The sequence below is a fragment of the Triturus cristatus genome, chromosome 11 (genome assembly GCF_964204655.1).
Source record: "Triturus cristatus chromosome 11, aTriCri1.1, whole genome shotgun sequence".
NCBI classification, from domain to species: domain Eukaryota; kingdom Metazoa; phylum Chordata; class Amphibia; order Caudata; family Salamandridae; genus Triturus; species Triturus cristatus.
In genome coordinates, this window is record NC_140594.1 from 742,474,926 (window position 1) to 742,495,656 (window position 20,731).

At 49.1% G+C, this 20,731-nt stretch overlaps 1 protein-coding gene across 1 annotated transcript in view; it reads left to right on the forward strand.

The window, feature by feature from the left end:
* Window positions 1-20,731, forward strand: part of LOC146785399 (putative serine protease K12H4.7) — a 625,777-nt gene that overhangs the window by 436,300 nt on the left and 168,746 nt on the right. The window contains exon 6 of the mRNA XM_085634403.1: window positions 7,424-7,625. Within this exon, the coding sequence (XP_085490529.1) occupies window positions 7,424-7,625 (202 nt within the window). The remainder of the gene's footprint in view (window positions 1-7,423; window positions 7,626-20,731) is intronic.

A 20,731-nucleotide genomic window follows, 5' to 3' on the forward strand; every position in this document is an offset into this window, starting at 1 on the left:
ATTGGCCTGACTCGAATGGCCCAAAGAAATCCATGGCAACGTGTTCCAGGGGGATCTGGACGGCTCACCAGTTGACATTGTGGGCAGTCATTCAGTGTTGTTTCCACCATTTGGTCCAGTGTTGGAAACCAGACTCTTTCGCGGAGTGCTCTTTTTGTTGCTACTATGCCCCGGTGTCCTTCATGGGCTAGGTTTATGACCCCTTGTCTTAGTTGTTGTGGGATCACAATTCGCGTGTCCCTTAGGATGAGACCATTGGCCGCTATGGACAGTTCTTCGTGGACGTGCTTGAACGCTGCCATCTCTTGGTCATTTTGTCCCTTTGTTTGCGCCTGTCGGCAGCTGTTCGTTTGTATCCTGTTCTTTACTTCTTGTAGGGTGAAGTCAGATGGCTTCCAGCGGAACTGCAGGGGGTCTAGCCTGGTTTACCACAAAGTGAATGTATTCGTCCGCAATCGATCGCTCGCATCGGCTGGTCTTGGTCGGATGTCTGGACATATAGTCGGCAGGGTTTTCAGCTTTTCCGGGCTTGTGTATGATGGTGTACGTGTATTCTTGTAGCCTGAGGCCCCATCTCTCTATCCGTGGCGGTATTTTTGCTCGAGCGTTTCCAAACATTGTGGTCAGAGCCTGATGGTCAGTGACCAGGGTGAAGTGTTTTCCGAAGATGAATATGTGGAAATGTTCACACGCCCATACGACAGCCAAACTTTCCTTTTCTGGCTGAGAGTATGCTCTCTCTGTGTCTGTTAGACTCCTGCTGGCATACACTACAATGTGCTGTCGGTCTTCCTCTCTGTCATATTGCGCTAAGATGGCTCCTAGCCCCACTGGGCTGGCGTCCATTGTGATTTCTGTCTTCTTTTTTGGATTGAAGTAGGCCAAGTTGTTAGCCGAATCTACCGCTTTCTTGATCTCTCTGAACGCCCCTTCACAATGAGTGGACCACAGGAACGGCTGCCCTTGTTTGGTGAGCGTTCTCAGGGGGTGACTTATTGTGGCGTAGTTTGGTATATATCTGGAGCAGTAGCTGGCCATGCCTAGGAACGAACGTACGTCGTCAACGTCCTCTGGGCTCGGTGTGTCATTTAGTGCTGCTACCTTTTCAGGATCTGGCTTCATGCCGTTTCCGGAGAATATGTGTCCAAAAAACTTCAGCGTTGGCCTGTGGAATTCATATTTGTCCTTGTTGAGTGTGATATTTGCCTCGGTCAGTGCATGACAAACCTGATCTAGCGCTCTGTCATGTTCTTGAGTGATTGCTCCGTATACCATGATGTCATCGCTATAATTTAGTACATGAGGCACATGATGAACTGTTCTTCTAATTGCTTCTTGAAATATTTCTGCTGCGGAGTGTGAGAAGTTGGCCTGGTATATGATGTTCACTAGTTAAAGTGACCACCTTGTACCATGCCAAGCAACCATTATGGTGTGGTTGTAAGTCAACCTTTTCGGACCAGCTGCCCTAGTGGTAGCGTAGGCTAAGCAGTCTTTCAGGCTAAACTCGTTTAGGCATGTTAAGCAAGCTGTTTTACCATATGCACCCCCCTTTTATACCAATGAAAGGACACCACACAGATATATATTCAAAATATATATGTATTTATTACTCAAAGTATCCCCTAGACTCTTTATGAGCACAGGAGCACAAATCGTTAAACAAGAAAGTATCACAATATACGAAAGTTGCACTTTATATGGATAGGCCCTGGTGGCCGCTCAAACCATATACTAAAATAGTGGTATAAGTACCACGAACAGGAAAGGGAGAAGGCCTAGGGCCTCTAGAATCGCTGGGACTACAAGGAGCTAACTTCAGTTAGTGACCAGGAGGTCCACAGGTCGCGTGTGCAGTGAGGAAAGTTACACGCGGGCTCCCATAGGTTTTCAATGGGTGCGTAAATGTTCAAAAGTTACTGCTAGAAGGGTCTTCTGGTTGGACTACGAATTCAAGACTTCAAACCTAGACATTAGAGATGTTACTCTACACTTGTGCACCGGAGTGCCAGCTTTACCTCACCCACAGGAAGCGGGTGCATAGGTCTCGAAGTGCGTCGGGTTTCGTCTATCTGTTCAATGGAGCCTGATAACAAAGATGCTGCAGGCGGTCGGTCCAGAAGAGATGCGGTGGATCCAAGGATGGATCGGAAGTGCAGAAGACCTGTAAGCAGAGGGGACAGTGTTCACAGTCACTAGCCAGTGACCGGCGTGGCACCAGGTAGGTACCAGGCGATGTCGGGTGCAAACAGGCAAAGAGATGTAGATTGTCTCTGCAGCCACGTGGTCCCTGAAAGTCGACGACGTCCAGGAGTCGGTTCACGAGCTGTCCCACGCAAGCTCCCGCTGTCGGCGGTGTCGGCGACTCAGAAGAAGCAAACAAACCTTGACAAAAGCAGGAGTCGCAGGAAGTAAAGAAAGCTGTTAGCTCTGACCAGCAAGGTCAGAGGGGCTCCTCCTTTGGAGGGAAGCAGGGGCCAGTCTGGAGCAACCAGACCAGCGTCGTAGTTTTTCAAGATGGTCACCAAGATGGCCACTAGTCAACGGACCAGTAACCGATTAGGCACGTCGAGTCGCGAAGTGCAGAGGGGCCCCACGCAGATCGTGGAGATGCTGGGGGGCTCACATTTACTGCAGATGCTGCTCGGATGTTGGGCTTCTCGGGACCCAAAGCACATTTGGGAGGGAGCCTCTGTTGTCGCGCTTTCAGCTTAGTCGAGTGTCTTTCAAGGTGGCTGGCTCCACGTGTCTTGGTGCCTCCACGGGTTCCTTCTTTGCAGGGACTGTGGATCGGGCGGTGAGAGGTCTGGAGGTCCAGTCCTTGTCGGTCTCTGGGCTCGGGCTCCGGCGGGAGGCGGCGGCAAAGCAGACGTCGATTTGCTGGATGGTGCTTGCGTTAGCAAGATGGTCACTCCCTGACCATAGGGGAGATTTCCTTCAGTCTTCTGTGCAGCAGAACGTCGAAGTTCCCGTCTTCTTCTTAGTTTAAAGTTGATTCCAGGATGTCTAAAGTCTTAGGACACAGCTCCTACCTTTAAGCGGATTCTAGGGGCCAGACTATCTGCTAGGTCCCTCCCTAAGGGTGGGACCAGGAAGGGGGGTGGTTACACCCCCAATCCTGTGTCCAGCTCGTCCCAGGTCTGGGGCTGGTGTGCCCCAGGACCGGTTTGAACTGGCATATGCACCGAGGCTCCTTGTGAGCCTCAGGCATGTCGGTTTCTTTTCAAGCCCTACCTGACCAATACACAAAATCCTGTCTGGGGTGGTGCTCGCACCTCCCCGGCAGGAAACCCTTTGTCCACGTCTCCCAAGCTGGAAGGACTCCCAGCAGCAGGAGGGCAGACTTGTGTCTGTGGTGGCAGCGTCCATTTTGTGGAGCTGAGGCTATCTCTGATTTTACCCGGGTTTCAGGTTCTGTACATGTCGTGTCCCTCTAGAAGGGTGGAATGCTAACCCCGTCGCCAGAATTGGCGAGGGGTTAGTATTCCAATTCGTATGACACCTTACTCGACATGTTTTGATAAAGCCAAACCAAAGATAGCATTTAACCGCGAGGTTCATAATGGACTTAAGAGTATATGGTATGGCGATATCTGGAAACGGTAGAAGGAAGTTGTTCCGACTACTGCAGACAGGCTCAGCTCATGCCAGAGCACCATCTCACATGAAACCAAGCACTCTGCCTTCAGGATTGTTAAGGCCTGCCATAGGAGTGACTTATAGGTTAATATGTGTCCCATTTAAGGTTAGGTATAGGTATACTACACCGAAGTAAGAGGTGGATACACCAACTTACCCCAGCTGAGTGACCAGCCAGTTGTGTCAAATTGGAAGGTCAGACCAGGGGTGGCATAATACATGCTGCAGCCCCTGCGAGGCCTAGGATACACCTATGCCCCGGGTACCTAGGGTACACTGTACAGGGTCCAAAAAGGTGATCCTTACCAACTGTGTATGTACCTAGGGTACATGGAGTCCATTTTAAAGAGAGAGCAGACAGGCTGAGACCCTGAATGGCAGGATCTCAGGCCAACTAAGTCAAAAAACCAGCTAGACACTAGGCAAAAAGTTGGGGGTAACCATAGTCCGATATCCACCTTCCTACACTGAGGAAACCCCAAAACTGAGTCTTTTGTACCGAAATAACCCTAGGTGCATTGAGAAAGTCGTGATGTATCTGGACCGCTCATGCAGCTCTAATTGGTGATATCCTTTGTTGAGGTCTAGTTTTGAAAATATTTTTGCTCCGTTAAGTGACGTGATCATGTCGCTGATGTGGGGGCCCGGGTGTCTCTCTCTCTCTATCGCTGTGTTAGGTGCTCTCATGTCCACACACAGGCGGACTTGGCTTGTCTCTCCTTTCTTTGGGACTACTACGACTGGGGAGACCCATGGTGTGGGCCCATCGGTTCTCTCTATAATGTCAGCCTCTAGTAGGTCTTGTAACTCCTTCTCTACTGCTTCTTGCAGGTGAAATGGGATTTTTCGGTGGTGTTGGGCCACCGGTGTGATTTGTTCGTTGATGTGCAGTCTGACTTGGCAGTTTTTCATTTTTCCGAGACCTTGGAAAAGTTTGGGGAACTTTTGAATGACATCTGGTCTGTCATCCACTTTGTATAGTATGTCTATCAGTTTGTCTTTCTGCAGTGGGCAGGCTTAACAAACTGTCTGCCTCAGGCCCTTCAATAACGTGAATGTAGGCTTGTATCGTGCGATCGTGATACGATAGATCAGTTGCGAAATTTCCAAGACACGGCAGTGGTTTCTTTGACATCCACGTGTACACTTGCACATGGGCGTCGACCAGTTTGGGAGGCTGCCTCATTCTTTGATATTCCGCTACGGGTATGTAGTTTAGTGACGCCCCACTGTCCAGTACGAACTTGGTGTGATGAGAGCCAACTCTGATGTCTAGCCGTGGGTATTCTTTTAGCCGGTCAGGATCAGCCACGAAGTTGATATATTCATTTCAATCTTGTGGGATGGGTGAGAGAGAGCTGGATTCTCTCGATGACGACCGTCGAGATTGACAGGTCCGGCAAGAGTGACAGCTGGATTGTGACGACCCTGTGGATGAGTCTAGTCTATCCTGAACTGCTCTGACGTGGTGACGACTGCCCGAGGGGTGGTGTTGCCGGGGCTGTCTTCGTTGGTCATCCTTGTGTGATGTACCGCACATGCTTTCGAAGTGGTTGCTTCTGCCACATTTCCGACATTGTTGCCCTAGTGCCGGGCATGCGTCTGCATGCGGGAAGTCATAGCCGCATCTGTAGCATTTCAATTGTCTTTCTGATCGTTTCTGAGTGTGGCTCGCGCTTCGGCGTGAGTTGCTTGACGAGTGGTATTGTTTCTTGGATCTGGAGGAGCGCACTTGAGGTGAGGACCGTCCAAGCGCTTGTCGAGACTGCATTCTGAATGCTTGTTCACGTTTTTCACTTCTCACGGCTTCTATCTTCTTTGCGTGTTCATCTGCTTGATCCTCAACTCTTGTCATTTCTTCAATCTCTTCTAGCGGGTAGCTTTTCTTTAGCAGTTTGCGCCTCAGGGGCTCTGATAGGCAGCCTTCTATGATCTTTAGTCGGAGGGCATCTTCGGTGGAGAAATTATCAAACTCACAGTATCTTGCCAAGCGTCTCAGACGTGTGATAAATACACCCATTTGTTCACTTCTTTCCTGTGAAGCTAGGTTGAAAGTGTATCGCTCATAGTCGACATTCTTTTTGTGCAGAAACTTGCGGTTTAGTGCTTCGCAGACTTTATCATACGAGCCAGCGGACTCAATAGGCAGCTCTTTTATGATCTGTCCAACTTCTTTGCCGACCAGATTCTTGAGGGCAATCAGTTTCTGTTCCAGGTCCGTTACCTGAGACCCTTTCATGAAGTCCGTGAAATCTTCTAACCATTCTTGCCACCGCAGGTCCATGCCCCCGCCCGATTCAAGAGTGAGGGGCTCTGGAGGGCGTAGAAACGAGACTCCCAGCACACCCATGGGAGCCGGAGCAGACTCCGGCATCTCGTTGTTCATTGCACTTGTCTGTGCTTGTTTATAATGTTCGTTGCACTCGCCAGTGCTTGTTTGCAATGTTTGTTGCACTCGCCAGTGCTTGTTCGCTATGTTCATTGCATTCACCAGTGCTTGTTTACAATGTTCGTTGCGCTTGTCTGTGCTTGTTAATAATGTTCGTTGCACTCGCCAGTGCTTGTTTGCTATGTTCGTTGCACTCGCCAGTGCTTGTTTACAATGTTTGTTGCGCTTGTCTGTGCTTGTTTATAATGTTCGTTGCACTCGCCAGTGCTTGTTTGCAATGTCCGTTGCACTCGCCAGTGCTTGTTTATAATGTTTGTTGCACTCGCCAGTGCTTGTTTACAATGTTCGTTGCACTCGCCAGTGCTTGTTTGCTATGTTCGTTGCACTCGCCAGTGCTTGTTTGCTATTTCAGGTTCTCTGCCTGACTTCAAAATGGCCACCGAATATCCCTGACAGGGGATTGGATAACACTGCCTGACTTCAAAATGGCTGCCGCGAGAGTCTCGTGTGCAACGAGATTTGGCCTTCTCTTCACCGGGGACTGGATTATTTATTCACGCTCTCTCTCACTCACCGCTTATCAGTTTCAGTCGGCACTTTCTCCGGCCAGGCACCAGGTGAGGCAGCTCTTCCTTCGGTTCCTTTTTTTTTTTTTTTTCCGAATGAAGTCACCGCCGGGGTGGGCTCCCGGCGAGTAGGCAGGCGGCAGGCTCTAACCCTCAGTACATGCCACATACACACTCGGCGGGGCGAGCTCGGCACACTCCCGGATGGCTGGGGTGGGCTCCCAGCGCGCGAGGACGCTCGCGCCGTTACTCACTTGCCACGCGGTTTCTGGCCCCACGCAGCTAGGTGCTTCCCTTTCCCAGGGGCCACACCGAGTTAGTCTTCCCTCGCGTGTTGCGCATCCCACCATTCATCGCCAGATGTAATGTCCTGCGTGGACAAAGGAACACGGACACGGGTGATTCGCTTGGAGGTTCTTTATTGTCGACCTCGCTATCCCCTGGGTATCGGCTAACTGCCGTTCCTGGCCCCCGGCTACTCCCTTTCCGCCCGCCCTCGTCCTCCCTCGGACAGGTCCTAGTGCCCCTCTTGTGGGGTGCATCATTACACAAGATACCACTTAAGAGTGTAACATTGTTACACATTTCATGCATACTAATTCGATATTACAGGAACAGATGTGTGTCAACAAGGGCCAGGGATGTAATCGTTTACATACAGTTCATTTTATCGAAAGTTTAAAACCGTTCCATCCAGTACCTGTGAGTCTCAATTTTTGAGCAACTGATTTGTTTTTAAGATTGCCCTTCCTGTAGCACGGTGAAAGATTCCACAGAACTATTTAGATTTCAAGGTATTCTGTATTTATGAATTGTCTGTTTTTCGCAGGGTGTGAAGTGGACCAACATTACCATCCAGGTGGTTTGTGATGTGATGGCAGATGTCTCTCTTGGAACACCATACCAAAGATATGCAGAAGTTGTTCGTTTGATGCAGCAGGCGTTGGAGTCAAAATGTGTGGATGCCAGCTACAAGAAGTATGTGCACGATATGACTGACTCAACGTGGGAAGGGCCAGCAGCCGTGGCAGGTAAATGCATCTATTGAATTGTATTTTCCTAATATCAGTGCTCCTTATCTTTAAAGCATTTCAGGAAGCCAACGTTTGGGGGGAGTCATAGAATCCAATCGATTGTTTTTCAAATATTGAAATATCTTTGCCAAGCTATATACAGGTGTCATGGAATAAAAAAAATTAGATAAGAGTCATAATGACTAGAGGAAAACACTTCCCAGCTGAGTTTCAAATTGATTTAAATTGTAGACCTAAAATAAAGCAGTGCAAAGTTATTTACCTGTTGGAGAGCCTTGTGATGCAATGGGAAAAAATATGAAAATGATTTGTTCCATGGCTATGCGTTTAAGTTAGAAAAAGTTAAAGAAAATGCTATTGAAAGTTAATCAATTTGCAGAAAATATACTATTAAGCAGACTACAAGCAAATTGTGAAGGGATTTAGACAATCCAAGATGTATAATGCAACAAAGGCGAATGGAGATTCCACATGCAACATAGGAAAAGTGTAACGTTCAAGGATTGTATTAAAAATAATTTGTGATGTTTATGAAAGAATTCCCCATGGCAGCGTTGGGGCAAAATAGTGGCTTGTTGCTTTGGGTTTTAGTTCAGCGTTCCCAGTCCAAGACAGAAAGGGCCAGCAATCAAAACCAAACATATTCTTGAAATGCCTTGGTTAACGAATTTAGAATGTAAAACTTGCTGTCCCAGCACTAATGGGGCACAAGAGTGAGCAACTCAAAAAGCAAAAAAATGAAAAGAATATTTAATGTATTAGCAAAACACCTTTTAGAAAAGCACTCTGTTTATTAAGTTACACCAGTAGCAATTAAAGAAAAACAAGATTCGACTAAGGAGGGAAGCTGTAAAAATAGTCATTGGAAATTGACTTAATCCTAAGGAAAAAGTTAACGGGAAGAAAAACTTTGGTGCTGTGTATCTTTTGAGTGAGATCGGTGTAAAAAGTTAGGCTGGTATGCTAGTGAGCAGGGCAGGCTGGCATGAGCTTATTGTTGTAGGTCAGTTCTCTGCATTAGTTCTGATTGTGTCTAATGAAGCATCCAAGCAAATGTAGGGGCACAAATCGTGCTGAAGTGTGTTGGTCTCAATGAGAAAGCTCAGGGGAGCTAGAATCACATACTTGGCTTTAATGATTGTCCCACAAAACAATTTCTATAATTTGTGGGGGTCCTCACAACCTGGAAATCTTCAGACTGGCTGCCTTATGACCAAGTTTCAGCACTACCCTTCTCCTGGCCAACAGGTATGTTCCAGTGGCTCACTGAAGAACCTATCCGTACAAAGCATCGGCATGCAAGCTCTCTGCAACAACAAGCTAACTGTGCCCTTCCTCCCGGCTCGCCATATCCTCTTGAACTCCAATGCTGGTAGCGCTTTACAGTCTTTCACACATGGTACTCCCACCAGCAGGCAAGCTAGGCCCAAGCAGTCAGTAAAGTTACTCAGTAGCCATGGTGGTAGATAAGAAAGGTGACTTCACAGGTGTGTGGCTTGGCACTAGCCAAAATGGCCGCGTAGTCCGGGAGTTCCGTGCTGGTTGGGGGCTTTGAACTGGACTGAAGCAGGGTCGCGTTCGGTACCCCAGGAGACCTGCCGACGCTGGGCCCGAAAGACTGCGGATCCAGCCCAGAGTGCGTATGAAGGGAGGAGCCCTGCTGAAATCGACTGGGGCCGGAGGTACCGGACTGGTCGCACCGTGAAAGGGCGCGAAATCTGAAGCAACTGGCTAAAGACCGCAACGCACCCCGATCCTGCCGGGCCCTGAATAGCCGGAGACCTCCAGGCTGTACGGTGGGCAGGGTTGCGTGAAAGTCCTGGCACAGTGGCAGAGGTCGCAGAAGGCATTCTCGGCTCAATGCCCCCCTCCCCCGAGGGGAGGGTATTCCAGGAGAAAGTTACCAGGCTTCACAGGTGCTTCCCCCCCCCCCCCCCACGCCGACGTAACAGCGGAGGTACCTGAGGGGGCAGGGAGACCTAGGCTGCATCGGGCGTGTACCACAAGCAGAGCCCACTGGTGGCTGGTGGATGACCGCATAGGCTGCTAGTCCCGCACAGAAAGCAGACGCGCTACCGGGCCCGAGCAGCTGGAGGTCCCTGAGCTGCACTGAGAGGCCCACGGTAGGGATTGGAACAGAGCTATAATGGGGGACTCTATCCTGGCCTAGAGGGACTCTCATTAGACTTTGCAGACCCGAGGGGGGACACCCTCATAATCGATGCCGACATGCCTTAGACAGAAAAGTAAAGGGAGCTGAAGGGGCGGGAAAGACACTGAGGCGAGCGACTGTGGCAGAAAATACGAGAGTGGGCCTCCAGGCAAGAGGAAGGTGAAAAGAAAAAAAAATGCCACAGAGGCCAAATTCTGTGCCACGCAGAACCTGAGGACTCGCACAAAGACTGCCCCAGACCAGGCCCACAGTGGTAGTAGAGGTTTGGGCGGCCCGGAGGAGAGAGCGTCTTGGAAATTGATAGTGAACCCAAAAGTGCCAGCCTATACTGCAACGCTGAAACATCTCCCACCTAACCCCCCCACTCCTGGAGGAGAGAACAAAATGCGCCCTAAGGGCAACCCCCACCCCAGGCTAATAAACTAGATAAATACACAGTACCCAAGGTGACTATGGCTGGAGGGGCAACGGCACAGGGAACCCAGGAACCAGCGGAACTCTTGTTGGAGCCCATCATGACGGCGATCCAAGAACTGGGGACAACCCTGGAGTCCAAATAGACAAGGTCACAATTGAAGTGAATCTTCTGAGAGCGGATCTGAACAAGCCCTCGGGAAAAAGAGCGGCGTCAGAGACAAATATCACTGAACTATAAGCTACCACCAAAAAGATGGACGAACAGATAGTGCGACTCACGCACCACCACAAGGTAATGGTGGCAAAGCTTGAGGACCAGGAGGGACGAGCCCGAAGGAACAATATCAGGGTGGTGCGTGTACTAGAGGGAGCGGAGGGCCCAGATGTGGGATTATTCCGGGAAGGCCTCATACTCCAGCACCTCCAACCTAAACGCCTCTCTAACTTCTTTTCTGTGGAAAGAGCACACAGAGCACCGATACCACCAACAAAACCGGGAGCCCATTCGCGGACCATAATCGCAAGGATCCCCTGTGAGAAGTTGGCCTGGCATATGCTGTCTCCTTGTTATAGGGACACCTTGAACCAGTCCAATTCGACTCTTATTGATGATAGGTTTAAGACAACCTTTAAAGAAAGCTATCCTACTGGTAGCTGTGGAGAGCAGCCTTCAGGCTAAGTCTTGAAGGAGTGTTGAGCTTATTGTTTTACCATAATAGCCACTTGAATAACCAAATGAAAGAGTAGCCCACACAGGTATATATATAAAATATATGTATTTATTCTAGACAGAATCCCACAGTCTCTTTATGAAGCTGTGGCAAAGTTACAATATCAAACCAGCATTGATAGATGCAATAAATAGCACTATTAACATTGGGCCCCAGGGGGGGACCAAACCATATACTAAAAAAGTGGTGTAAGAACCACGACAATTCTACAGGCAATGCCTAGGGCATTCAGGATCGCTGGCCCCTTAAGAATCCACCCCAGGTTATGAGGAAGGCGCGTGCCTAGCAAGTAGCTGCTATCGGGATCTCTATTACAGCCTATGGAGAATGTCGCGGTTGGAAATAAACAGATTAAAAATACTTCTAGCAGGAGTACAAAGTTAAAACATTAGACTTAAGCTTTTGAGGAGCCCACTACCACGAGAGTACCGAGGTACCACTGTTACCTGCCCCAGGGAAGCCGGGTGCATAGGTTGTTTCTGCTGTCGGGTCGCGGGCTGATTTTCAATGGGAAAATAGTCAAAAGTTCTGCTAGCCAAAAGCGTCGATGATGTCGTGAAGATCAAAGATATGAAGATTGTAGAGAAGAACCTGAAAGCAGAGGGGACAGAGTCTGGGTCACGGCAAAGTGACCAGGAGGCTCAGAGCAAAGAGCCCTTCGATGTCGGGTGCTTCTGGTGGAAAGTGGTGTAGCTTGGATCTGCAGCCACGGGCTCCGGGAGGCTTCAAGGAAGGCCAGCTTCAGGAGGGCGACTGTCCCACGTCGGATGAGGGTCGCTGCGGTGTTAGTGTCCGGATTGGATCCACTAAGCCTTGGCAACCGCAACCCGCGAAGAATAAACAAATCGGCTACAGTGCAGACCCACGAGGTCTGGGAGAGGTCTCCTTCGAGGAGACTGTAGAGCAGGCCTGGAGCAACCAGGGGAACTCTTGATTGTAGAGATAGACCTCCGCTAGGGCCCACAAGTCGAGAGACAAGGGACCGCGTGAGGCGGCAATTTGGAGTGCGTAAAAGGGCACCCACGGGCCACCGAAGGGGGCTAGGGTGCTGATCTTTGGCACAATTGCTGTAGAGTGGTTGGCTCGTAAACGGGCCAAAGCACAACTTCCCCACTGGTCAGGGTCTTGTGCTACGCAAGAGGTGGCCGGTGTCCTAGGGTATTGGGGATCTCGGCACCCACGCAGTCCACGGTGCCCAAACTCGGTGAGCACACTCACTGGCCTCTGGGATGCGCTGGAAACCCACCTCAAGGGTTCTGGAAGTCGTCGAAGTTCGTGAGAGCAGCGAAGTTCCAACTGGGTCACTTGCAGTGTTTCAGGTGCCTGCCAAGCAGGGGGATAACTCCTTTATCCCAAGGGAGATTTCTTCCGTCAGCTGGGCAGCAGCAAGTCGAAGGTCAAGACTGTAAAGTTCAAGATTAATCTGCGGCTCTGGGGCCACGTTATTCACCTTTATCCCCAAGATTAGGGGAGTGTCCAGAGTAGTGTCCACCAATGAGAGGTGAGGCGGGAAAGGGTGGCTACACCCTCTCCCCTTTGTGTGGTTCCCGCCTGGGTGAGGGGCAGGATGCCCCTGAACCGGTTCCAAGCGGTGTATGCAGAATGAGGCTTCTGCAGCTGCCTACGTGCAACTCTGAAAGGACATTTGGTGCACCCACCCTGTTCCAATCCACATTATCCTGTCTGGGGAGATGCCAGCACCTCCCTGCCACAGGAGCCCTATTGTCCAGCTGGCGAGGCTGGGGTTTTCCCCAGCAACAGCCAGCCAGGGTTGTGTAGGTGGCGGGCAGTAGCCATTTTGTGTTACTTGTGATGAATACAGGCCCCAACTAGGCCCGCAGGACACAAGGGTTCGCTCTCCTGTAATGGAATCTATAAGGAAGTTGGCACGGAAACTGCAAAGTACAAAGACAGCATTTATTAACCCTTAAGGGTGGTCCTACAATCCACACAACACTCTTCAGTATTGCATAGAGTAGCACAAAGAACTTGCGTACATGGTCCCCTTTTATACACAATAGAGGGGCTCATAAGTGGGTGGATACAACATGAGATCGAAGAACATTACCATTTATGGTCATTTTCGATACTGAATCAATACATGGGCGGAGCTAACACACTCCTTGAGCCCGCGAAAACATGGTCAAGCAAGGCTAACTGATAACAGATGTGGTCAAGTCTGGGCATGCGCCAGATGGACAAAATAACTATTTATAGACTGTTACTAGGCAGATTTCAAGAGCAACTGATAGAGGTTGGACTCTTCTCGTGGAGAACACGTGGAGGCATGACAATACAAAATGGAGTCCGAACTTCGGTCAACATAACAAGGAAACATGCTCTAAAGGAAGGGAACTAATGTCTTTAGTAAATGCTTAATCACATCGCTGTTTTAATTTACAACAGACGACCCTTTCAGCATTTACTGAAGACATCCGGTTTGTTAGGATAATCATCATATATGTCAATTGTCATCATTCCTTCGACTTCTTTAGCTAAGCGCTTCTGGTGCGCAACATCGGCAATAGCTTTCTTATCAGGGATACAGAACGATACGCATAAGGAACAGAGCAATGGACCACATTGAACACAGATACAGAAAAGGAACAGAATTGCTATAATGATACAGAGACCAGTTAAGACCTTCCATCCCCAGGCAGTAACCAATGCCCAAAACCATCCAGAAAAGGACCAAGTGCCGTTTTCTGTATGGATTTCAGCTGCAATTTTATGCAGTTTATTAATGGCACTATAAACTGACGGCGTATGATCAGGGATAAACACACAACAGCTACTTCCAATAATTTTACAAGCTCCACCTCGATCGGCTAACATGACATCTAATACCATACGATTCTGCAATGCAACAATTCTAGTAATTTGCAATTCTTCCGTAAGATTCCCAAGAGCAGCAGCAGTTTGGTTCGTCACAGCTTCTACCACTCTTGTTAATCTTCGGATCTTCCTACTGTTCAAAGCGGCTCCAACAAAGAAAAACAATCCTAAGTTAAAATCAATATACTGTTGCAAGCTGGTATCGGTCTGATCCACATCATCAATTGATAGAGTACGTTTATACCTATTTACAGTCACATTATTCAACAATTTCAAATCCTTATGATAAGATGCTGGTGCTAGGAATACAGGAGGTAATCGAAACGATACATAGCATACCCCAGACCACCCAGCTGGCAGACGGTAATAACCTTTATTTCCACACACAAAGTAGGTATTGTGGGACGCTAGAAAGGTACTATTATTCAATCCATCAATGTTCAGGACAGTGATGCAATCACTGACACCAACAGGAATAAAACCCACACTCTGGACACACAGGTCCGCTTGAGCTTGGGCCACTTGAATCACAAATTTGTCCTTCCCCACAGTGTCTCTGGTGTTCGTAAAGATATAGGGAATGGATTCATTGTCTGGTCGGTACTCTTCCCATTCCCAAATTGTCCCGTTTGCTTGCGGATACCCATTTTTATCCTGATGACATTCTTTATTGAGTCTGAAAAGCAATCGTCCCACTGTCGGTTTCCGAGTGGCAAACAGCAAAGTGTACCATGCTCTACAAGAGCCATTATGAGAGAAAGGAAGTGGGATAAATGGCGTTCCTCCTTTCTTCTGATGGGCCGGCATCATCCCACATATCCAACAGTTCGTAGCGTTCGTAGCAACGTGGGTATGATGCAGCATCTGGATGAACGTGTTATTCAAATAAGACTGTCGATGCTTCAACTCTTGATACGGTAATGTATAAAAGTAGTGCTCCTCAGGCACCGGAGTCGTCAATACAAGTGTTTTCCGAGCAGGAGTTACCTCCTCCACAAACCATGTGGTTATCCCCACAATAGCTACTGTCAGCATGAACCCTGATGCACAAAAGATTTTCTTCTTCTCCATGTCAATAAAAATACAAACTCTAATATCTTCCTGAAACTAAAAGTCTGTCAGAACTCTTCCCCTTGGGCAGCGGTCGATTTCTTCACCAGCGGGCCAAGACGGGTGCCACTACACTAATGCAGGGCTGATCCCCCCCCCTTGCCTCATCGGCTCTCCGTTTCACTAACCCAAGGGCCGTTCTGACAGTGTGTCTCGGTACTGGAAAACTCACTTCCTTGGTCGAAGATGATATCGCCTTCCTCCAGGAGTCGCGTGGTCCGGAAAAAGCTCCTCTGTGGCGGTTGGCTCCGCAGCACGGCCTGTCTCTGCAGCCAGGATCTCTCGTTGATCGGTCAGCACGGCAGGCTCCACCAATCCGGGTGGTACCTTCCGACAGTGCAGAGAATGGATCCAATTCTTTCTGTTGGAGACTCGCACAGCCGTTCTCGTTGCGAGGAGGACTTGCTCAGGGCCCACCCATCTCGGCTCCAAACTGTTCGTTCTGTCGAAGACTTTCACCATGACATGGTCACCAGGCCGGAGACCATGTCCTTCACCGGTAGACCGATCAGGGAGCGCCTCCCGGACCTGTTGATGAATAGAAATCAGGTTATCCGTTAACTGTGCCAGATAATCATTCATCATTACACAAGGTACATCATACACAGCCTTAGGTTTTGGTGGACCCCAAATATTCATTGGGCGTCCGAAGACGACCTCATACGGTGTAAGGCCAGTTCGAGAGTGTGGTACCGATCTAATTGACAATAACGCCAGTGGTAGAGCGTCTGGCCAAGTCAAAGACGTCGAAGCTTGAATTTTAGCGATCTTGAGCTTCAGTGTACCATTATACTTCTCGACCAGTCCCGCAGACTGAGGGTGAAACACGGCGTGGAACTTCTGAGTGATGCCTAGGCCCTTCAAGACATACTTTATAACATCCGCTACAAAGTGAGGCCCATTATCACTCCACAGAAGTCTACAGACGCCATATCGAGGAAAGAACTCTTTCAGTAGCAGCTTCGCTGTAGTCATTGCAGTATTGTCTTTCGTAGGGTACGCCTCAACCCATTTACTGAAGGCGCAAACCACTACTAGAACATACTTCAAATTGTTACAGCGCTCAAGCTGGATGTAATCCATCTGCAAAACCTCGAAGGGTGCAGTGGGTGTCACAAATCCTCCTGCTGGAGTTCGAGTACCCTTTCCTGGGTTATACCTCAAGCAGATCATACAGGTCTGCACCACCCTCTTTGCCGTGCTAGCAATCTCTGGATGCTCCCAGACTTGGGTAAGCAATTTTACAATTGCGGAAGCTCCAACATGTGCTAGCCCATGTGCCATCTGAACCATAGGTTGTACGAAAGCCGTGGGTAATTTCCATCTATCCATCTGCTTATTTCTCCAGCAGCCTTCATCATCCAATTCTCCCTCGCTAGCCCATTGTTCCCGCTCTTTATCAGAAGCGGTCCTTTGCATTTCTCGCACTTCCTCCTTCGCATCATGCCATCTTTCCACCTGCGACTTTACTACATACATAGCAGTAGCACCAGGCTGCATCGCAGTCTCCCGTGCTACTCGGTCTGCTAACGCATTCCCTTCTCCAACTTTATCAACTACTTTCCTATGGGCGCTACACTTAACGATGGCAATTTTCTTTGGGTATGTCAATGCAGTTAAAAGATTGTGAACTAACTCTCCATGCATTATCTGTACTCCATGTGACGTTAAAAACCCTCTCTCCTTCCAGAGTAGGCCGAAGTCATGCGCTACTCCGAAGGCATAGCGGCTATCTGTATAAACATTCACACATAACCCTGTACTGAGCTCACATGCTCGTGTTAATGCTATCAGTTCCGCTGCTTGAGCTGATTTCTGTGGTATGCGTGCAGTCTCCACTATTGTTTGTAATGTGGTAATTGCATACGCTGCTGAAGCCGTCCCATCTGGTAGCTTCAGGCATGATCCGTCCACCCATAGTTCTCCATCTACATCTGGAAAGGGCGTATCCTGGAGATCAATACGACCCTTTGTTTGTTCCTCAGTCACAAGAATGCAATCATGCGCCTTCCGCGCCTCGGGCTGGGTCTCGGGGTATGGCAACAATGTGGCCGGGTTTAACGTTACGCACCTTTTCAACGTAATATGAGGAGCCAAGAGCGTCAACTCATATCCCGTTAAACGGGCACTGGTCAAATGCTGCGTCTTTGTTTGATTAAGCAGGGCATCAACAGCATGGGGAACTAACACCAACAGCTTATGAGATAATACAATTCCCTCGCTTTGGCGTATTGACACAGCTGTCGCCGCAACCGAGCGAAAACACCCTGGTAATGCTCGGGCGACAGGGTCAAGTACAGCCGAAAAGTATGCACAAGGGCGCTGCTTATCACCGTGCATCTGCACTAAAACTGACAATGCACATCCATCTTTCTCATGCACATACAACGAAAAGGGTTTAGCATAATCAGGGGTCCCTAACACTGGTGCTGAACAAAGGGCCTGTCGTAGTTGCTGAAAAGCAGCGTCACACTCATCTGACCAGGGGATCGGGATGGGCGTGTCTTTTGTCAAGAGAGCTAACAATGGCTTAGCTATGTGTGAAAACCCCAATATCCACTGTCTACAAAAAGAAACAAGACCCAAAAATGCACGCACATCCTTCTGCGTGGACGGTCTCGGTGTGTCCAAAATTACTTGGATACGATCTGGTGTGAGTGCACGCCCCTCCTTAGACAAAAGGTGACCCAAATAAGTCACCTTTGGTCTACAGAATTGCAATTTCTTCCTAGATACCTTATGATTGTGGGATGCCAAAAAGGAAAGTAAGGATAACGTGCTTTTTTCACACAACTCCAGGGTGTCAGCCGCCAGCAAGATGTCATCGACATACTGAATGAGGGCGACCCCCTCGAGCAGAACAAAGGAGTCCAATTGTCTCTTCAAAGCCTGACTGTAAATGCTAGGGCTTTCTGTGTAGCCCTGGGGGATCCTACAAAAGCGATAAGATCTATTATTCAATGTAAACCCAAAAAGATATCGGCTATCGGGGTGAATGGGAATGGAAAAGAAGGCATTTTTCAAATCAATCACTGAGAACATGGTCGCCGTAGGCGGGACCAAGGTAAGCAATGTTGTGATGTCGGAAACCACTGGGTACTGAGGTATCACGATCTTGTTCACTTCTCGTAAATCAATTATGAACCGATAAACCTTAGCATCCGTGTCCTTTTTCAGAATGGGGAGAATCGGACTATTACAGATATTATAGGGAACTTCCTCCACTACTCCCACTGCAATCAAATCTTGCACAATCTGTATGAGAGCCTCCTCGCCCTCCTGGGAAATACGATACTGTGGGAGGCGTGGTAACACCGCCCCCTCCTGGACACTAATGTGGACCGGTGGAATCACCATCTGTCCCACATCTGTGTCCGAAGTTGCCCACAATGCACGAGGAAGGGTAGCTAACAGCGCATCCTCTGACATCGCACACATCCGCTCAGACCGAGGGTAGTTGTCATTCAATATTACCCGCACACCAGCAGGGGAGCAGCGGATCGTAGCCCTAAAATGCTTTAACATATCAAGGCCCATAATGTTGTCCGGTGTGTACGGGGCAAGCAGAAACGGGCAGGGCGCAGAAAAAGAATCAACCTTAAATGTGAGGGGCTGTGAAAGAGGGCTTCGGGAGAGTGTACCGTCAAACCCTACCGATGTAACCATTAAGCCGGATGGGGGAGCCCCCGGAACCAATTGCTTAGACAACGCACTACGTGTCGCTCCTGTATCCACTAGGAACTGATCGGTAGAGCCTAAAACCTCAGCCGATACATAAGGACCCGTCTGATCGACCGGCACCTCAACTGATTCTAACCCCCATCCAACGCTTTCCTATGCATGCTGAGAATCATGGTACCCCGATCGGTCAATCTCCGACACGTGATACTGATGCTGGCGATCGAAAACATTTGGTCGATCTCGGTGCTGTCCAGCAGAGTCAAAACGGGCCTGTTCATTAGAGTTCCCTCTAAAGTTCGAGAAACCCCCTCTACCTCTCGGGCCCCCTGAAATATGTCCCTGACGCGAAGCACGCAACACCGGGCAATCCCTGGCCCAATGGCCCGATTGCTTACAATATGCACACTGGTTCCTATTCAAATCAGATCGGCCCGAGGGGGGACCATAAGATCCTCCCCTTCCTCTATTATTACCCCGTCGGGGCGGGCCATATACTTGAGCCAACATCACCTTGGTTTTTAGATCTTTCGATTTCTTCTCCTCCTGGCCCCTTGCTTCGTGCTCCTGACGCTCATAATACTGAGCGATAGTCAGGAGGGCCGTCGGGGTCGCGGAGGACCAAGAACTCTCACTCGCTTTTAGACGGGCCGCAACTGCCGGCAGCAAATTGGCCACATATTTATCCGCGAAAAGGTGGCGGCCCGTTTCGTCACTAAGCGACTGGCCACTAAAGTCATGAAACGTTCCCTCAAAGCGCGTAAAGAAGTCTGCAACTGACTCGTCAACTTTCTGTTTACATGCAGCTAACATATTCCAGTCAATCTTTTTAGGGGGGATAATTGTCTTCAATTTAGCCACAATAGCAGCAGGGAGATCTAAAATACTCTGGGGTGGTTTCTGTGCGGGCTTCCGGTCCCTATCCTCATCCTCAAGGTCAGACCATCGAGCCTTAAAGGCAACTATATCATCTACCTTTCGGACAGATCGCCACGTATCCGGTGGTAGAATAAGGCCAAAAAACAGGTCTATATCTGCTAACGTCATAACGCAAGAATTCAAGGCCCCCTCGACTTCTTCATAGAAGGCCGCTGGATTCTTGCGGGGGTCGGGCAACGCATTCTTTAATGCCATAACATCAGCTCTATGCCACGGAGTATAAACCCAATTATACACAAAATATCCCTTAGCATCGGCGGAGTTAATGTCCGAGCTAGTCCCCGCTCCTTTAGGAGGAACATACAAAGGCGCCGCCTCTCGCATTGGTTTAACATGCACTACGACATCCTTATCTGACTGGGAGGTGGATGGGTGGCCTTCTGTGGTACACGAATCCGACTGCTTCTCCTCCTCTGCTTGTTGGCGCGCTTTTTCTCTAAGGGCCAGCACCGTGTCTCGCAAGGCGAACAGCCGCCGAGCCGTATCTGGAGCCTTAGAAAAAGAGAAAACACCATTACGCAATGCTTTAGCATCCAATGACACTTCGTCAGGCTCAAAGACACCAGAACGTTTCCGGAAAGCATCAATCACTTCCTCCGCGAAATGACTCAGAAAATACAATTTATCTCTCTCCTGCCACGACCCCCAAGTATGGAATAATTCCTCTATGGATATCTTGCCCTTAAGTGCACGGAAGGAAAGTTTCCGAAGCTCAGCCATCTGCTCGGCCGACAGCATGGACCGTGTATCTACCTTACCCGAAGCCGGGTCGGAATCTTGCGGCCGCGGAGCAGATGCGCCAACATAAGGGGGCGGAGAGCGATCTAGTAAATAAAAATCATCATCAAGGTTATTAAGGACAGGATAAAGTGGCTGCCGAACAGCGTATTGACCCGAAACTTGCAGCCTACGCTCTTTCTCTTGCCTGTCCGTCTGCTCTTTGTCCTCCCGACGCTTCGCTTCCTGTGCTCGCACATGATCATTCTTCCGTTGTTCTTTATCAAACAGCGCTTTCTCACGCTTCTCTCGCTCACGCACCTCCTTCACCCACAACCGCACACACTCAAACATATCCTGACGAGCACGTCGCTTACACATACACTGTTCCACATACTCAATCTTACGTATATCAAACGATCCATACAAAGGCCATCGTAACTCAGGATCTTTTTTCGTATATTTCCTCCATACTGTGCTGTACATTATGGAAGAAAGGCCAT